Source organism: Ranitomeya variabilis, chromosome 3, assembly GCF_051348905.1.
Source record: "Ranitomeya variabilis isolate aRanVar5 chromosome 3, aRanVar5.hap1, whole genome shotgun sequence".
Classification (NCBI taxonomy): Eukaryota; Metazoa; Chordata; class Amphibia; order Anura; family Dendrobatidae; genus Ranitomeya; species Ranitomeya variabilis.
In genome coordinates this window covers 324,555,602-324,573,523 of record NC_135234.1, presented here as the reverse complement: position 1 = coordinate 324,573,523, position 17,922 = coordinate 324,555,602, and the positions used below count along the sequence as shown (strand labels likewise).

The 17,922-nt window shown below is 47.3% G+C and overlaps 1 protein-coding gene across 2 annotated transcripts in view; it reads right to left on the bottom strand.

Annotated features, from left to right (window-relative positions):
* The window catches only part of PPP1R8 (protein phosphatase 1 regulatory subunit 8), a 59,405-nt gene extending 46,236 nt beyond the window's left edge, over positions 1-13,169 (bottom strand). Inside the window, exons 1-2 of one of the 2 annotated variants that reach the window (XM_077295767.1) lie at positions 12,859-13,169; positions 12,611-12,671 (exon numbers count right to left, since the gene is read on the bottom strand). In XM_077295767.1, coding sequence (XP_077151882.1) covers positions 12,611-12,671; positions 12,859-12,908 — 111 coding nt within the window. In that variant the 5' untranslated portion in view covers positions 12,909-13,169. The remainder of the gene's footprint in view (positions 1-12,610; positions 12,672-12,858) is intronic. The other variant, XM_077295768.1, reaches the window with a different exon arrangement.
* Between the last annotated feature and the right edge of the window lie 4,753 nt (positions 13,170-17,922).

The window sequence follows — 17,922 nt, the reverse complement described above, 5'->3', positions numbered from 1 at the left end:
ACTATTCCTCCTCAGTCCAAAAGGAATTTTTTAATCAGAAAAAAACAGATTATGGCACCCGCTGGTGGTACCAGGCTCTTGCGCAGAACCACCAGAGGGTCATCGCCGTACCCCCCGCTGCTGGGACTCCACAGCCGCAAGAAGCCCACGCCGCCAGTCCGCCGCTGGGATCCCGGCCGCCGCCACCACTTCTCCACATCCTACCCTTCTCACCGAGCGCACTCCCCCGTGTCTCCACATGATTTGCTGCTCTCAGCCCGTCACAGCCCTGTCATGGCTGGCGGCGGCGGACAGTGCGGGAGCTGGGTGCAGGTAATCATCGTACGGGGGCTGTGGAGGGGGCGGCGGTAGCTCTGAGGGAGGAGGCAGCAGCTACACTCAGGAGGGGAGCAGAGAACAGACCACTTCTCCGCATCCTCTCACCGAGCGCACTCCTCCATGTCCCCACGACTTGCTGCCCTCAGCCTTTCACAACCCTGTCATGGCTGGCAAGCAGGCTGGGCTTACACTGCACAGGGGGTGGCTCACAATACATGGGGGGCTCAATACAGAAGGGGTCTCACTGCAAGGGAAAGGGGCTCACAATACACAAGGGGGCAGGTCTCAATACATGAGGGTCTCACACTGCAAGGAAAGGGGTGCTCACAATACACAGCGGGGTCTCAATACACAGGGGGTCTCAATACACAGGGCAGGTCTCACACTGAAAGGGAAGGGGTACTCAATACACAGAGGGTCTCACATTGCAAGGAGAGGGGTGCTCACAATACACAAGGGGTCTCACACTGCACGGGGGTGTCACTGTAAGGGGCTGGGGGTGTCTCATAATACATAGTGGGACTCACTGCACAGGGGGTGTCTCATAATACACAGTGGGACTCACACTGCACAGGAGGGGGACGATAATATAGAATATAACCTGCAAGAACCCCACGCCGCAAGGACCCCTCCCCACCGCTGGGATCCAGGCCGCCGCTGGGATCCTGGCCACCAGGGCACACTCCCCATCGGGCAGCCGTAGCGCTTGGGGACGAGAGATTCTCAGTGCTGAAAAGCCTGCCCCCCAAAAAATAAAGGGAACACTTAAACAACAGAATATAACTCCAAGTCAATCAGACTTCTGTGAAATCAAACTGTCCACTTAGGAAGCAACACTGTGACAATCAATTTCACATGCTGCTGTGCAAATGGAATAGACCACAGATGAAAATTATTAGCAATTATCAAGACACACTCAAAGGAATGGTTCTGCAGGTGGGGACCACAGACCACATCTCAGTACCAATGCTTTCTGGCTGATGTTTTGGTCACTTTTGAATGTTCGGTGTGCTTTCACACCCGTGGTAGCATGAGACGGACTCTACAACCCACACAAGTGGCTCAGGTAGTGAAGCTCATCCAGGATAGCACATCAATGTGAGCTGTGGCAAGAAGGTTTGCTGTGTGTCAGCATAGTGTCCAGAGGCTGGGGGCACTATCAGGAGACAGGCCAGTACACCCAGTGACATGGAGGGGGCTGTGGGAGAGCAACAACCCAGCAGCAGGACTGCTACCTCAGCCTTTGTGCAAGGAGGAAAAGGAGGAGCACTGCCAGAGCGCTGCAAAATGACCTCCAGCAGGCCACAAATGTGCATGCGTCTGCACAAACGGTTAGAAACCGACTCCATGAGGTTGGTCTGAGTGACCGACGTCCACAAAAGCGGGTTGTGCGCACAGCCCAACACCATGCAGGACGCCTGGCATTTGCCACAGAACAACAGGATTGGCAAATTCGCACCTGGCGCACTGTGCTCTTCACAGATGAAAGCAGGTTCACACTGAGCTCGTGACAGAGTCTGGAGAAACCGTGGAGAGCGATCTGCTGCCTGCAACATCCTCCAGCATGACCGGTTTGGCAGTGGGTCAGTAATGGTGTGGGGAGGCATTTCTTTGGAGGGCCGCACAGCCCTCCATGTGCTTGCCAGAGGTATCCTGACTGCCATTAGGTACCGAGATGAGATCCTCAGACCCCTTGTGAGACCTTATGCTGGTGCGGTTGGCCCTGGGTTCCTCCTAATGCAGGACAATGCCAGACCTCATGTGGCTGGAGTGTGTCAGCAGTTCATGCAAGATGAAGGCATTGAAGCTATTTAAAGTCTCCATTTTTCAGGATCTGGGGCTGCGTGAGGGTTTATTTTTTGCGCGCCGATCTGACATTTTTACCAATACCATTTTGATACAGATACAATCTTTTGATCATCCATTATTGCATTTTATTGCAATGTTGCATTGACAAAAAAAACCAAAAACGTAATTCTGGCATTTTTATTTTTTTCCTCGCTACGTCATTCACCGATCGGATTAATTATTTTTATACATTGATAGATCGGGCGATTCTGAATGCTACGATACCAAATATGTGTATATTTGATTTGAACTTTTAAATTTAATATTTTTAAAAACTTTTTTTTTTTTTTTTTTTTTTAACTTTCTTCAATAGTCTCCATTGGAGACTAGAAGCTGTGATCATCCGATCGCCTGCGCTACACGTAGTGGGGCTGCAGCACTGCTCTATGCAGCAGAAATGCTCACTTACTATGAGAGTTAACCGGCGGCGCCTATACCTATCCGGCTATAACAACAACAAGGGTCTCCTGCAGACCCTGGGCTGTCATGCCAACCCATATGCTACACGGAGTAATTTGACACAGACGCCGATGGGCGGGGTTAATGACACGCTTCCTGCACGTGCATGTTAAATGGAGTTTGGCAGCGGCATTTAACATGTTAACAGCCGGGGGAGGATCGCGATTCCACCCACGGCAGTTAGGGGCACATGACAGCTGATCAGATCAGCTGTCATGTGCCGGAAAAGGTGCAGGCTCATCGCCGAAGTTTGCACCAAACAGGGGGAGGCATCCAATGACGGACACAGCACGTCATTGGATGTTAAGGGGTTAAGTCAACGTCCAGAAATGCTCACTGATAATGGCAGCAGCAGGGTATTGCACAACCGCCTACAATTAAAATCGATACAAGGCTACAGATCAGACATTGATAACCTATCGTAAGGATAGGTCATCAATGATAAAGTAGTGGACAACCTCTTTAATTCTTCTATTTTACATTGGAAAAAAGGAAAGAAACCAACCGACCATAAAGTCCACAATGAAATGTAAATACTTTAATGAATAGTACTAACAATATTAAAAACAATAATGGGAGCCAAAAGGACAAAATAAGTGTCTCGCATACATATTGCAAAATAATTTGTGAGACACTTATTGATATACACATTTGTTATTATAATTAACATCATTTTTGTCACTTCTATATATCATGAATGGCAATTTTTTTTAAAATATATTCAGTGTTTGTAATGGATGTGCGGCCTTACAATTCAAATTTTGTCCTTTTGGCTCCCATTATTGTTTTTAATATTGTTAGTACTATTCATTAAAGTATTTACATTTTATTGTGGACTTTATGGTCAGTTGGTTTCTTTCCTTTTTTCTTGTTGTCTTTTCCGATTGTCCACGATTCATTTTCACATGGTCCTTTGCTGGTGGTTGCTGCACTAATTCAGTAATTTTTAATAATACAATTTTATCACCTTTATTTATTTTCATTACCACTAGCATTTCCTTTGGTCGCTTTTTTCTTTTTTTTCTATTTTACATTGGGTCTTTGACATCACGTGATTAAAAACGGACGACCTGAATACATCAAAGTTCTATGTAGAAACAGGTCTCTTTTCCCTGTACAAGTCATGAGTCACTGAAAGTCCCTGACAGGGAGAGCAGCTGGGTCAAGAGTTGAAGACGGGAATAATTTCTGCAGGGACAAGAGACTTCTGATTTCACTGCTCTATGTAGAAACAGGAAGAATTCACTGGGTAGAAAGATAAATTGAGCAATAGTAAGTGCACAGTGCTTTATAATGATGATTGCAATATATTAACAGGATTAGCCGGATTACTTACGGTAATGCTCTTTTAATGAGTCCATGACAGCACCCACTGGAGAGATAGGGATCCGCCCCAAGGAACAGGAAACCTACAGAGACATAAAAGGGGGCGGTCCCCCTCTCCTCCTCAGTTTAATTTCAGAGTACCCGGAGGACCGCCAGTGTTAGTCAACCATCACAATGTATCATCAGAATATAAACTTCATAGAAGTAATTACATTGGCTTTTATTAGGGAGGGATGTGACTGGGTGCTGTCATGGACTCATTAAAAGAGCATTACCGTAAGTAATCCGGCTATTTACCCTTCGCCATGACAGCACCCACTGGAGAGATTTCCAGAGACCAACACCTAGGGGGGGACCACCGTGCTGAGGATAGTCCTGCCAAAGTGTAGGTCAGAGTCGGAAGACAGGTCAAGCCTGTAGTGATTATAGAAAGTGGAAGGAGCCAACCAAGTTGCAGCCTTACATATATCCTCGATTGGCACGTTCCCTTTTTCGGCCCAGGAAGAAGCCATGGCTCTGGTGGAATGTGCTTTGATACCCTCCGGAGGTTCTTCATTTTTCATGGAATAGGCCAACCGGATAGCGTCTCTTATCCACCTGGATAATGTTGCTCTTGTGACTCCATATCCTTTCTTTTTGCCCTGGAAGGATATGAACAGAGCCCTACTCTGCCTCCAACTACTAGTTTTCTCAATATATTGCAAAACTACTCTCCTGACGTCTAGAGTATGAAATTTTTGTTCTTCAGGAGTAGAGGGGTCTTTAAAGAAAGTAGGAAGATGTATCTCTTGTGACCTGTGGAACTTCCCTGCTACCTTAGGAAGGTATACGGGGTCCGGTTTTAAGATTAGTCTGTCATGAAATGTGAGAAGGTAAGGTTGATCTATCGACAAGGCCTGAATGTCGCTGACTCTTCTAGCCGATGTTAAGGCTACTAAGAAGGCTGTTTTTAACGACAAGTGTTTCAAAGATGTTGTGTCTATAGGCTCAAACGGAGATTCTGTTAGAGAGTCTAAGACTAGATTTAGATCCCAAGGAGCTACCCTAGGTATGTGGACAGGAGTAACTCGTTCACAGGCCGTGATGAAGCGGGATACCCATTTATTACCAGCAATATTATGGCCATAGAGGGCACCCAGAGCGGACACCTGGACCTTTAGTGTGTTAACTGACAGACCTAACTCTTTCCCCTTCTGTAGAAATTCTAGTATAGATTTTATTGGGACTTCAGAGGGGTTTGAACTAGTATGGAACTGAAGAAACTTCTTCCATACTTTGGTGTAAATTTTTGTTGTAGATGGTTTCCTGCTAAGCAGGAGTGTATCAATTAGGCCTTTTGAAAACCCCCTGGAATTTAATATCTGCCTTTCAAATTCCAGGCCGTCAGGTGGAGGCTGTCCACCTGAGGGTGGAAGAAAGGTCCCTGAGAGAGAAGGTTTGGGATTGAGGGAAGCACCCAAGGATCCGTCACCGACATTGACCGCAGGCACGAGAACCATGGTCTCTTGGGCCAGAATGGCGCTATCAGTATTACTCTGGCCTGCTCTTCCCTGATCTTCCGTATTACTTGTGGAAGCAGAATTATCGGAGGGAAAGCATACGCTAGCTTGAATTGCCAGGGTGTTTGAAGAGCATCTGGAATGTCCGGGTGATCTGCACGGGACTGAGATGCGAATTTCTGGACTTGTTTGTTTTGTTTTGTAGCGAACAGGTCTATTTGGGGCTTGCCCCATAACAATGTTATTTTGTGGAAAATGTGAGGATTGAGACACCATTCTCCTTGATGAAGAGTGTGTCGACTTAGAAAGTCCGCTTGTTGATTGTCCTCTCCTTTTATGTGGACTGCCGAGAGGGACAACAGATGCTTTTCGGCCAGGATTAAGGTACTGTTTGCGGAAGACATTAGAGCGTCTGATCTTGTGCCGCCTTGTTTGTTTAAATACGCCACTGTCGTAGTGTTGTCTGAACAGATTCTGACGTGGCTTCCTCGTAGCTGTGGGAGAAATTGACGCAGTGCATAGTTTACCGCATTCAATTCTTTCAGGTTTGATGAATATAAATCCTCATTCTTATCCCAGGTTCCCTGGCAGAATCTATCTCCCATGTGCGCGCCCCACCCGTGGGGACTAGCGTCCGTAGTTATCGTGTGGGATGGTGATATTACCCAAGGGACACCCCCCGCTAGGTTGTCTTTATCTAGCCACCACTCTAAGGAAGATAAGACTTTCTCGGATAAAGTTATTTTTGATTCAAGGTGCCCCAGAAATTTTCTCTGTTCCTGAAGTATCTGATGTTGTAATGTTCGGGTATGAAGTTGTGCCCACTGAACGGCTGGAGTACAGGAGGAGAGGGATCCTAGCAAGGACATTCCTGCTCTCAGGGACATTTGAGGTTTGTGAATGGCCGCCACTACTTTACCCTCTATAAGAGATATTTTTTCTTGGGGAAGTAGACATTTTTGTTTTATGGAATCTAGATTGAACCCCAAAAATGTCTGAAGAGAGAGTGGGATGAGTCTGGATTTTTTATAGTTGACGATCCAGCCCAGGCTTTCTAAGGACGAGACAGTGTCAGCTAATAGTTCCGCACACTGAAGGGACGAATTTCCTACAACTAAAAAATCATCTAAGTAGGGAATGATTAATGTGTCTCTCTGGCGAAGGTAGGCCATTACTTCTAACATTACCTTCGTGAAGATCCTGGGTGCCGTGGAGAGACCGAAGGGCATGGCTGTATACTGGAAATGATGAATCTCCCCCTCAAGAGTTACTGCCACTTTTAAGTATTTTTGATACCTACTATGGATAGGGAGATGGTAGTAGGCATCTTTTAAATCAATGCCGCCCATTTTACAATTCGGAAAAAGGAGCTTAATGGCCGATCTAATAGACTCCATTTTAAACGTATAATTTTTAATAAACGTATTGAGTTTTCTAAGATTTATAATTGTTCGAAATGAACCGTCGGGTTTAGGGATTAAAAATAACGGAGCGTAGAACCCTCTACCTTCTTGTCCCTTTGGCACCCTAACTAAAACATTTTTAACTATAAGACTTCTAATTTCCAGTTCAAGGGCCTTCTGTTGCACTGGTGAGGAAAGGGCTGTTAAAATAAAGGAATCATGGGGAATTTGGAGGAATTCTATTTTCATTCCTTCCTTAATATTTAGCACCCAGGAACTTGACGTGATTTTTCGCCATTGGGGAAAGAAAAATTTTAACCTACCCCCTACTGGGGTGTCTGGTGTTTCAGAATTTATTGTCTCTACGGAAGGGGGGGCCTTTAAACATAGTGCCACCCTGTTTTCCCTCTCTCGTGGCCCATCGTGACGATCTTTCATTTTGTGTTCTTTTCCCGAACGGCCTCTTCCTAAAGGTCTTCCTATAGAAAGGAATTGAGGGGTCAGGGAAGGCTTTTTTCCTCTCTTTTGCTTTTTTGAGGATCTCGTCTAATGCTTTTCCAAACAAAAACTCACCCTCACACGGAATAGCACAGATCTTAGCCTTTGACTGCGTATCCCCCTTCCAGCTCTTCATCCATAACGCACGTCTGGCATTATTAATCAGACCGGCTGATCTTGCTGCAAGGCGAAGAGAGTCGGCTGAAGCATCGGCCATGAATGCTGCTGCACCTCTAATTAGTGGTATCGCATCCCGCAATTTTTGTCTGGAGACCCCCTGTTTGATCTGTTGATCCAGCTGATCAATCCAAACAAGCATGGATCTAGCACTGCATGTACTGGCAATTGATGGTTTAAATATGCCCGTGGAAGCTTCCCATGATCATTTTAGTGACGATTCTGCCTTCCGATCTAGAGGATCAGAAAGTAGGCCCGCATCCTCTACTGGTAGAGCTGACTGTTTTGAGGTGGAGGCGACTGCAGCGTCCACCTTAGGGATTTTAGTCCATGAAATTAACTCCTCATCATTAAAGGGGTACTTCCTTTTGGAGGCTGACGGGAGAAAACCTCTCTGGTCCTGTTTCTCCCACTCCCTCTTAATCAGTGCCTTAACCGCAGGAATTACTGGGAATGCTCTTCTCTTCCTCTCTGCCAACCCTGCAAACATGATGTCTTGTGCAGTTTGGTCGTCTTTTGCATCCTCACAACCTATAGTATTCCTGATGGATTTTACTAGGTTGTCCACCCCATCAAGGGGAAAACAAGCTCGACCCTCAATGTCGGATTGTGTCGAGGAAGAGGATGATGCCTGCGAGGAGTCTGAGTGGATAACGCCTTCCTCCTCGGACCCAGAGCTGGGTATAGCCTTTTCTTTCCCGGATTTTTTAGGGGGGGGTACTGGCTTGTGAGATGGCCTGTAATTCCTCTCTAATTATGGCCCGTATATCTGTGACCGACATAGATGGACTCTGCATTGTTTCCGCCATACATTGATTGCAGAGTTTTTTGGGGTGGGAATCTGGGAGAGGCTCGTCACATAACGCACACTGTTTGTGCTTAGATTTCTGTCTCCTTTTGGCCTGGGAGAAGAAGACATTTGTGGAAAAGGGTGTCAGCTTTATAGGCAGAGGGGAAATTACACTCACCCAGTGAAGCTGTACGGTACCGAAATAGGAGGCTGCGACTTTCTGGATCTTGAATCCTTGGTCTCACTCCTGTGGCTGGCATCTGAGGACCTTCTGCTGGCTGGCTCACCTGCTGGGTCCACTGTTTTGCCTGGGGACGACATGTTGCATCGCCTGTGCGTTTGCAACTTCCCCCTTTTTATAGGCCAAGATCCGGTCAGTTTCCCTTTTTTTTTTTTTCCACAGCGGTGTACTGCGCATGCGCAAAACCGCGCTTTCCCTCACCGCTGTGTGAGTGACCCGGAAGTGTTCCCATACCTCCGGGTCAGTATGGGGATTCTTACACCGCTCCACGCATGTGCGGCCGCCATCTTATCCCGGCCTGCGCTATGGAGCGGTGTACCGGCTGCCGCTGCAGCTGTGCCGCAGATCCCGGACCTTTTACCTGCTGGCCCGCATCTGGAGCCTCTTCAAGGCCGCACCTCTGCAGCGTTGCTCTGTGGAATCGGGCGGCGTCTTCCCGGACCCAGCCATCCCACATGCCGGACAGACGAGGGGGGAGCCGTCTAACGGAGTCTCCCCCGACGCTGCTTCTGGACTGCATCCCCTGCCGTTCCCGCAGAAACCGCACAGGCGGATGCTCCTAGCCCAGGTATGATCTTCTGTAGTTTTCTCAGAGATCCTGTCCCCTGGGAACAGGAAACCTAAACTGAGGAGGAGAGGGGGACCGCTCCCTTTTATGTCTCTGTAGGTTTCCTGTTCCTTGGGGCGGATCCCTATCTCTCCAGTGGGTGCTGTCATGGCGAAGGGTAAAAAAAACTTTGAGGAGTGGAAAGCTTCTTTAAAGAGGTTATCCACTTTCAAGAAACTGGAGCCCAAACGCTTTAAAATGCCTTCCTGCCACTGCTCCAGTCTTGCCTATACTCACCCTCAATCCCCCTCCTCATATAATAGTGATGAGCGAGCATGCTCATGTGCTAATAGAATATCTTCAGCGTGCTATAATACTATGTTCAAGTCGCCACGGCTGCATGTCTCACAGTTATTTGACAGCTGCAACACAGGCAGGGATTGTCTGTTAGTTAATCCCTGCATGTGTTGCGGCTGTTGAACAGCTGCGAGACATGCAGCCACGGCGACTCAAACATAGTATTACAGCACGCTGAAGATACTATCAGCACATGAGCATGCTCGGTTAGCACCTTATCCAACCACACTCGCTCATCACTAATAATAATGTATTCTTTCTAACCCACCGATCCCCCCCGCCATATAAAAATAGAATTAAGCAGCTATCGATCCCCTGCCATATAAAATAATGTATACCAGCCCAGCGATCCCTCACCGTACAGAATAACGTGTACTCGCATGGAGATCCCTCGCCATATAAAATAAAGTATACTATCCAGAGATCCCCCGCCGAATAGAACAACGTATACTCGCCCGGAGATCCCCGAAGTATAGAATAACGTATTATTAGTATATTAGAATAAAGTATACTATAACGTAAGCTAGCCAGCGATCCCCCACCATATACAATAACGTGTACTCGCCTGGAGATCCCTCGCCATATAAAATAACGCATGCTAGTCAGCGATCTCCTGCGATATAGAATAACGTGTACTCGCCTGAAGATCCCCCACCGTATAGAATACCGTATACTAGACAGCGATCTCCCGCTGTAGAGAATAATGTGTACTCGCTCAGAGATTCCCCACCATATAGAATAATGTAAACTAGCCAGAGATCCCCCGCCATATAGAATAACAAACTGACCCGGAGATGCCCCGCCGTATAAATAACATATACTCACCCGTCGATCCCCTGCGGCATAGAATATCATATACTTGCCCACCGATCCCCTGCCGTATAGAATATCATATACTCGCCCACTGATCCCCTGCCGTATAGAATATCGCATACTCGCCAGCAATCACCCGCTGTATAGAATATCGTGTACTCGCCTGGATATTCCTCACCATATAGAATAATGTAAACTAGCCAGCGATCCCCCGCCATATAGAATAAAACTCGCCAGGAGACGCGCTGCTGTATAGAATAACATATACTCACCCATCGATCCCCTGCGGTATAGAATATCATATACTCGCCCACTGATCCCCTGCCGTATAGAATATCGTATACTCGCCAGCAATCACCCGCTGTATAGAATAACGTGTACTCGCCTGGATATTCCCCACCATATAGAATAATGTAAAGTAGCCAAAGATCCCCCGCCATATAGAATAAACTCACCCGGAGATGTGCTGCTGTATAGAATATTGTATACCCGCCTGCCAATCCAGTGCGGTATAGAATATCATATACTCGCCCGCTGATCCGCTGCCGTATAGAATATCGTATACTCGCCCGCTGATCCCCTGCGGTATAGAATATCGTATACTCGCCCGCTGATCCCCTGCGGTATAGAATATCGTATACTCACCAGCAATCACCCGCTGTATAGAATAACGTGTACTCGCCTGGATATTCCCCACCATATAGAATAATGTAAAGTAGCCAAAGATCCCCCGCCATATAGAATAAACTCACCCAGAGATCCGCTGCTGTATAGAATATTGTATACCCGCTTGCCAATCCAGTGCGGTATAGAATATCATATACTCGCCCGCTGATCCGCTGCCGTATAGAATATTGTATACTCGCCCGCTGATCCCCTGCGGTATAGAATATCGTATACTCGCCCGCTGATCCCCTGCGGTATAGAATATCGTATACTCACCAGCAATCACCCGCTGTATAGAATAACGTGTACTCGCCTGGATATTCCCCACCATATAGAATAATGTAAAGTAGCCAAAGATCCCCCGCCATATAGAATAAACTCACCCGGAGATGCGCTGCCGTATAGAATATCGTATACTCGCCCGCTGATCCCCTGCGGTATAGAATATCGTATACTCGCCCGCTGATCCCCTGCCGTATAGAATATCGTATACTCGCCCGCTGATCCCCTGCCGTATAGAATATCGTATACTCGCCCGCTGATCCCCTGCCGTATAGAATATCGTATACTCGCCCGCTGATCCCCTGCCGTATAGAATATCGTATACTCGCCCGCTGATCCCCTGCCGTATAGAATATCGTATACTCGCCCGCTGATCCCCTGCCGTATAGAATATCGTATACTCGCCCGCTGATCCCCTGCCGTATAGAATATCGTATACTCGCCCGCTGATCCCCTGCCGTATAGAATATCGTATACTCGCCCGCTGATCCCCTGCCGTATAGAATATCGTATACTCGCCCGCTGATCCCCTGCGGTATAGAATATCGTATACTCGCCCGCTGATCCCCTGCGGTATAGAATATCATATACTCGCCCTCTGGTCCCCTGCGGTATAGAATATCATATACTCGCCCGCTGATCCCCTGCGGTATAGAATATCGTATACTCGCCCGCTGATCCCCTGCGGTATAGAATATCGTATACTCGCCCGCTGATCCCCTGCGGTATAGAATATCATATACTCGCCCTCTGATCCCCTGCGGTATAGGATATTGTATACTCACCTGCTGATCCCCTGCCATATAGAATATCGTATACTCACCCGCTGATCCCCTGCCATATAGAATATTGTATACTCACCCGCTGATCCCCTGCAGTATAGAATATCATATACTCGCCCTCCGATCCCCTGCGGTATAGGATATTGTATACTCGCCCGCTGATCCCCTGCCGTATAGAATATCGTATACTCGCCCGCTGATCCCCTGCCGTATAGAATATCGTATACTCGCCCTCTGATCCCCTGCGGTATAGGATATTGTATACTCACCCGCTGATCCCCTGCCGTATAGAATATCGTATACTCACCCGCTGATCCCCTGCCATATAGAATAAAGTATACTCGCCCGCTGATCCCCTACCAGTGTCTGTGACAGGTTGTGACAGGCATATGAACCACTACTTTCATCACTGGCTGAAGCGTGAGTAAGGACTGTCTGCAGCGGTCACATGGCTATACTATCAGGATGTCCAGAGTGGAGGGGTGGTTGATTGATAAGGACACCTCTGTATTGTTAGGGTTGGACAATCCCTTTAATAATACATAGGAATGCCCTACAATGGCAATGTAAGGGTGCAGCATGCGCAGGGCTGATGACCACTCACCTCTATGAGCTTGTCTCCTTTAACAACATCTAGATGAAGTCCTGGAGGGGGCTTCCCTGCCCTATGGAGAGATACACACTGCATTACACCCCCAGAATACAAAGCACTGGCAAGCTGCACACAGTATGGAGACCACACCTCCACCGCCGTGTTACTGCCGCCTCATATGTAGACCTGTGTGCCTGCAATATGCAGCACTACACCGTGCACGGTTACTAGCCCCACGCCTCCCCACAGCCCCCGCTCACCAGGTCGGACACTCAAATATGGGTTTGTTAGAGTTCGGATTCGCCGCCATCTTTGCTCCCGCTCCGCCTCCTCCTCCTGTAGCATTCCAGTTACACACGCTCAGCGCTGCGTCCGCTGTCACGTCCGCGCATGCGCGGTCTGGAGGGTTTTTCTGCCAACCACCACGGTCACAGCAGGCGTGTGCACGCCACTTCCGGTGTGGTCCAGAAAAGCTGCTGCCTGTTAGTGTCCGCCCGGTTGAGCCTAGACTGTATGGGCTCCTTCCAGGTCCTGACTGCAGCCCATACAGTGTAGCTGTCTCCCTACTGAAGATGCTAGACTGTATGGGCTCCTGTCAGGTATATATTATTGTAGATATAGACTGTACGGGCTCCTGTCAGGTATATATTATTGTAGATATAGACTGTATTGGCTCCTGTCAGGTATATAGTATTGTAGATACAGACTGTATTGGCTCCTGTCAGGTATATATTATTGTAGATATAGACTGTACGGGCTCCTGTCAGGTGTGTATTATTGTAGATACAGACTGTACGGGCTCCTGTCAGGTATATATTATTGTAGATATAGACTGTACGGGCTCCTGTCAGGTATATATTATTGTAGATACAGACTGTACGGACTCCTGTCAGGTATATAGTATTGTAGATATAGACTGTACGGGCTCCTGTCAGGTATATAGTATTGTAGATACAGACTGTACGGGCTCCTGTCAGGTATATATTATTGTAGATATAGACTGTACGGGCTCCTGTCAGGTATATATTATTGTAGATACAGACTGTACGGGCTCCTGTCAGGTATATAGTATTGTAGATATAGACTGTATTGGCTCCTGTCAGGTATATATTATTGTAGATATAGACTGTACGGGCTCCTGTCAGGTGTGTATTATTGTAGATATAGACTGTACGGGCTCCTGTCAGGTATATATTATTGTAGATACAGACTGTACGGGCTCCTGTCAGATATATATTATTGTAGATACAGACTGTATGGGCTCCTGTCAGGTATATATTATTGTAGATACAGACTGTACGGGCTCCTGTCAGGTATATATTATTGTAGATACAGACTGTACGGGCTCCTGTCAGGTATATATTATTGTAGATATAGACTGTATTGGCTCCTCTCAGGTATATATTATTGTAGATATAGACTGTACAGGCTCCTGTCAGGTATATATTATTGTAGATACAGACTGTACGGGCTCCTGTCAGGTATATATTATTGTAGATACAGACTGTATCGACTCCTGTCAGGTATATATTATTGTAGATATAGACTGTACGGGCTCCTGTCAGGTATATATTATTGTAGATACAGACTGTACGGGCTCCTGTCAGGTATATATTATTGTAGATATAGACTGTATTGGCTCCTGTCAGGTATATATTATTGTAGATACAGACTGTACGGGCTCCTGTCAGGTATATATTATTGTAGATACAGACTGTATTGGCTCCTGTCAGGTATATACTATTGTAGATATAGACTGTACGGGCTCCTGTCAGGTATATATTATTGTAGATACAGACTGTACGGGCTCCTGTCAGGTATATATTATTGTAGATATAGACTGTACGGGCTCCTGTCAGGTATATATTATTGTAGATACAAACTGTACGGGCTCCTGTCAGGTATATATTATTGTAGATATAGACTGTACGGGCTCCTGTCAGGTATATATTATTGTAGATATAGACTGTACGGGCTTCTGTCAGGTATATATTATTGTAGATACAGACTGTACGGGCTCCTGTCAGGTATATATTATTGTAGATACAGACTGTAAGGGCTCCTGTCAGGTATATATTATTGTAGATACAGACTGTACGGGCTCCTGTCAGGTATATATTATTGTAGATACAGACTGTACGGGATTTTTCCATCAACCGTAGCGGTGATAAGCAGCCGTGAGGGTGACATCCCTGGGGATGCCTCACCACCTGGGATGCCCTGTAACAGTAAGCGGCCGACGTGGCAACAGTTAACAGGAAGCACCCGCCGCGGCGCGCAGGTGAGGCGGCTCGTCGCTGAGGTAAAACAGTTTACCTCAGGTCCCAGCGACGTGCAGATTTACTCGCTCTAAAAGCATATATTTTCGGACGTTCACGCTGAATTCGAGTGCGGGAAACACTTCCACATGGAGCGGTAAGTAGAAGCCATTCTTTGACCACATTTCTGTGTAGTTAGCGACTACTAAAAGTTTGCATTTAGAGCCCGGTACGGGTGTACCTTTTAGCGGGGTTGTATGGCTGCAGCAGGGAGTGACATTTATATTTCTCTTGCCCCCATAGCCACAAACGGACACCACTTACCTGCCCCAAGTGCCACAAAGTAACCAAATATATGTCCACGCATTTGAAAAGAGTGTGCCTGAGAACCGAGAGTGATTCTGAGGTACGAAATGCCTTAGCTACCGCCAAGGATACCCTTCAATGTATTGCAGAAAAGGGAACCAGTATCCAATTCAGCGACATCAAGCCTCTCAAATCCCTGTGGGAGGCTGTCTCCTTTGTGGAAGGTCGCGGCTTCTTAGTAGTAAATAAGCCAAGTTTTGAGTCGCACGACAAGCCATTAACCTGTGAGGGGCCCGCTCAGGAACAAACAGGCAGTTTGGAGCCCTGCTCCATGCCCCTGGTGGAGCCAGATTCTCCTATGGCGGACACGCCTGGCAATTTACAGCCGGCAGGCGGGTTGGAGGGAGACCCATGCCCGGAGCCTGAACACACAGGGAGATTCTCTGACCACATAGCCGATGAGGAGATCGTGGATGGCAGTGCTCGAAGGATTCAGGCCAGGCAGTGGAAAAACCAAAAACGCCTGGCTACACAGACCGCCGGCTTGTACAAGCGCCATTCGATGGATCACCCCATCCTGAAGGGTTTCCACTCGTATCTATCGGTTACACTTGGGGTCCCCGACTGCCAACAGGAGGTATCGAACTTGGCTAGGTTCCTGTTCTTTATCAACCCAAAAGCTCTTACGCTGGAGTACGTTACAATGCCTAGCCGAGTGAACGAATATTTTGAAATGCTTAGAAGCCTTCGACTATCGAGCCAGTCATCCCTCGGGATACTGAAGCATATTCGGAGGTTCACCACCTATCAGATGAGAGGCACAACGCTGAGCACACAGGAACCTCAATTGTACCGAGCCTGCGAGGTTTTCATGGAGTTTACAATGGACCTACAAAAGTCACTGTACAGGGGAGTCTGCAGGGAGTCGGTCGGCAAAAGGTACCCGGTTCAAACGATCCACATATCGGCATGAATATCACACAATAACCGTGAATTACATCACACAATAACCGTGAATTTCTTCTTCCCACCCAGGTACGAAACACTGATGGAGCTGTCATGATCTCCATGGCCAGAGAACTAGCATAAGCCTCAATAGGAACAAGCTCTTGGAAGATGTAACTGTACTGACCATGAACTAAACCTACCGCATCATCTAGAAGTAGCCAGGTAGCATGTCCTACTTTTTATCCCTATATGCCCAGCGCCGGCCGGAGAACTAAATAATGCTAGCAGAGGGAAATATAAGACCTGACTCACCTCTAGAGAAATGCCCCAAAAGGAGACAGAAGCCCCCCACATATATTGGCGGTGATATGAGATGAAACAACAAACGCAGCAGGAAAATAGTTTTAGCAAATTTGAGGTCCGCTTTCTAGATAGCAGAAGACAGAAAGCATACTTTCATGGTCAGTAGAAAACCCTAACAAAACACATCCAGAAATTACTTTAGGACTCTGGCATTAACTCATAATACCAGAGTGGCAATTCCTGATCAACAAGAGCTTTCCAGACACAGTAACGAAACTGCAGCTGTGAACTGGAACCAAAATACAAAAACAAAACATGGACGAAAGTCCAACTTATCTAGTAGATGTCTGGGAGCAGGAACAAGCACAGAGAGGCTTCTGATAACATTGTTGACCGGCAAGCATCTAACAGAGAAGCCAGGTTATATAGCGACACCCAGATCTAATCAGAACAGGTGAACAGGGAAGATGATGTCACAAGTTCAATTCCACCAGTAGCCACCGGGGGAGCCCAGAATCCAAATTCACAACAGTACCCCCCCCTCAAGGAGGGGGCACCGAACCCTCACCAGAACCACCAGGGCGATCAGGATGGGCCCTATGAAAGGCACGAACCAGATCAGAGGCATGAACATCAGATGCAGTGACCCAAGAATTATCCTCCTGGCCGTATCCCTTCCACTTGACCAGATACTGGAGTCTCCGTCTGGAAACACGGGAGTCTAGGATTTTTTCCACAACGTACTCCAACTCACCCTCAACCAACACCGGAGCAGGAGGCTCAACGGAAGGCACAACCGGTGCCTCATACCTGCGCAATAACGACCGATGAAAAACGTTATGAATAGAAAAGGATGCAGGGAGGTCCAAACGGAAGGAAACAGGGTTAAGAATCTCCAATATTTTATACGGACCGATGAACCGAGGCTTAAACTTAGGAGATGAGACCCTCATAGGGACAAAACGAGAAGACAACCACACCAAATCTCCAACACAAAGCCGAGGACCAACACGACGGTGACGGTTGGCAAAAAGCTGAGTCTTCTCCTGGGACAACTTTAAATTGTCCATCACCTGCCCCCAGATATGATGCAATCTCTCCACCACCGCATCCACTCCAGGACAATCCGAGGATTCCATCTGACCGGAGGAAAATCGAGGGTGGAACCCCGAATTACAGAAAAACGGGGACACCAAAGTGGCAGAGCTGGCCCGATTATTGAGGGCGAACTCCGCCAATGGCAAAAAAGCAACCCAATCATCCTGGTCAGCAGACACAAAACACCTCAGATATGTCTCCAGGGTCTGATTAGTCCGCTCGGTCTGGCCATTAGTCTGAGGGTGAAAAGCAGACGAAAAAGACAAATCTATGCCCATCCTAGCACAGAATGCCCGCCAAAATCTAGACACAAATTGGGTTCCTCTGTCAGAAACGATATTCTCAGGAATACCATGCAAACGAACAACATTTTGAAAAAACAGGGGCACCAACTCGGAAGAAGAAGGCAAT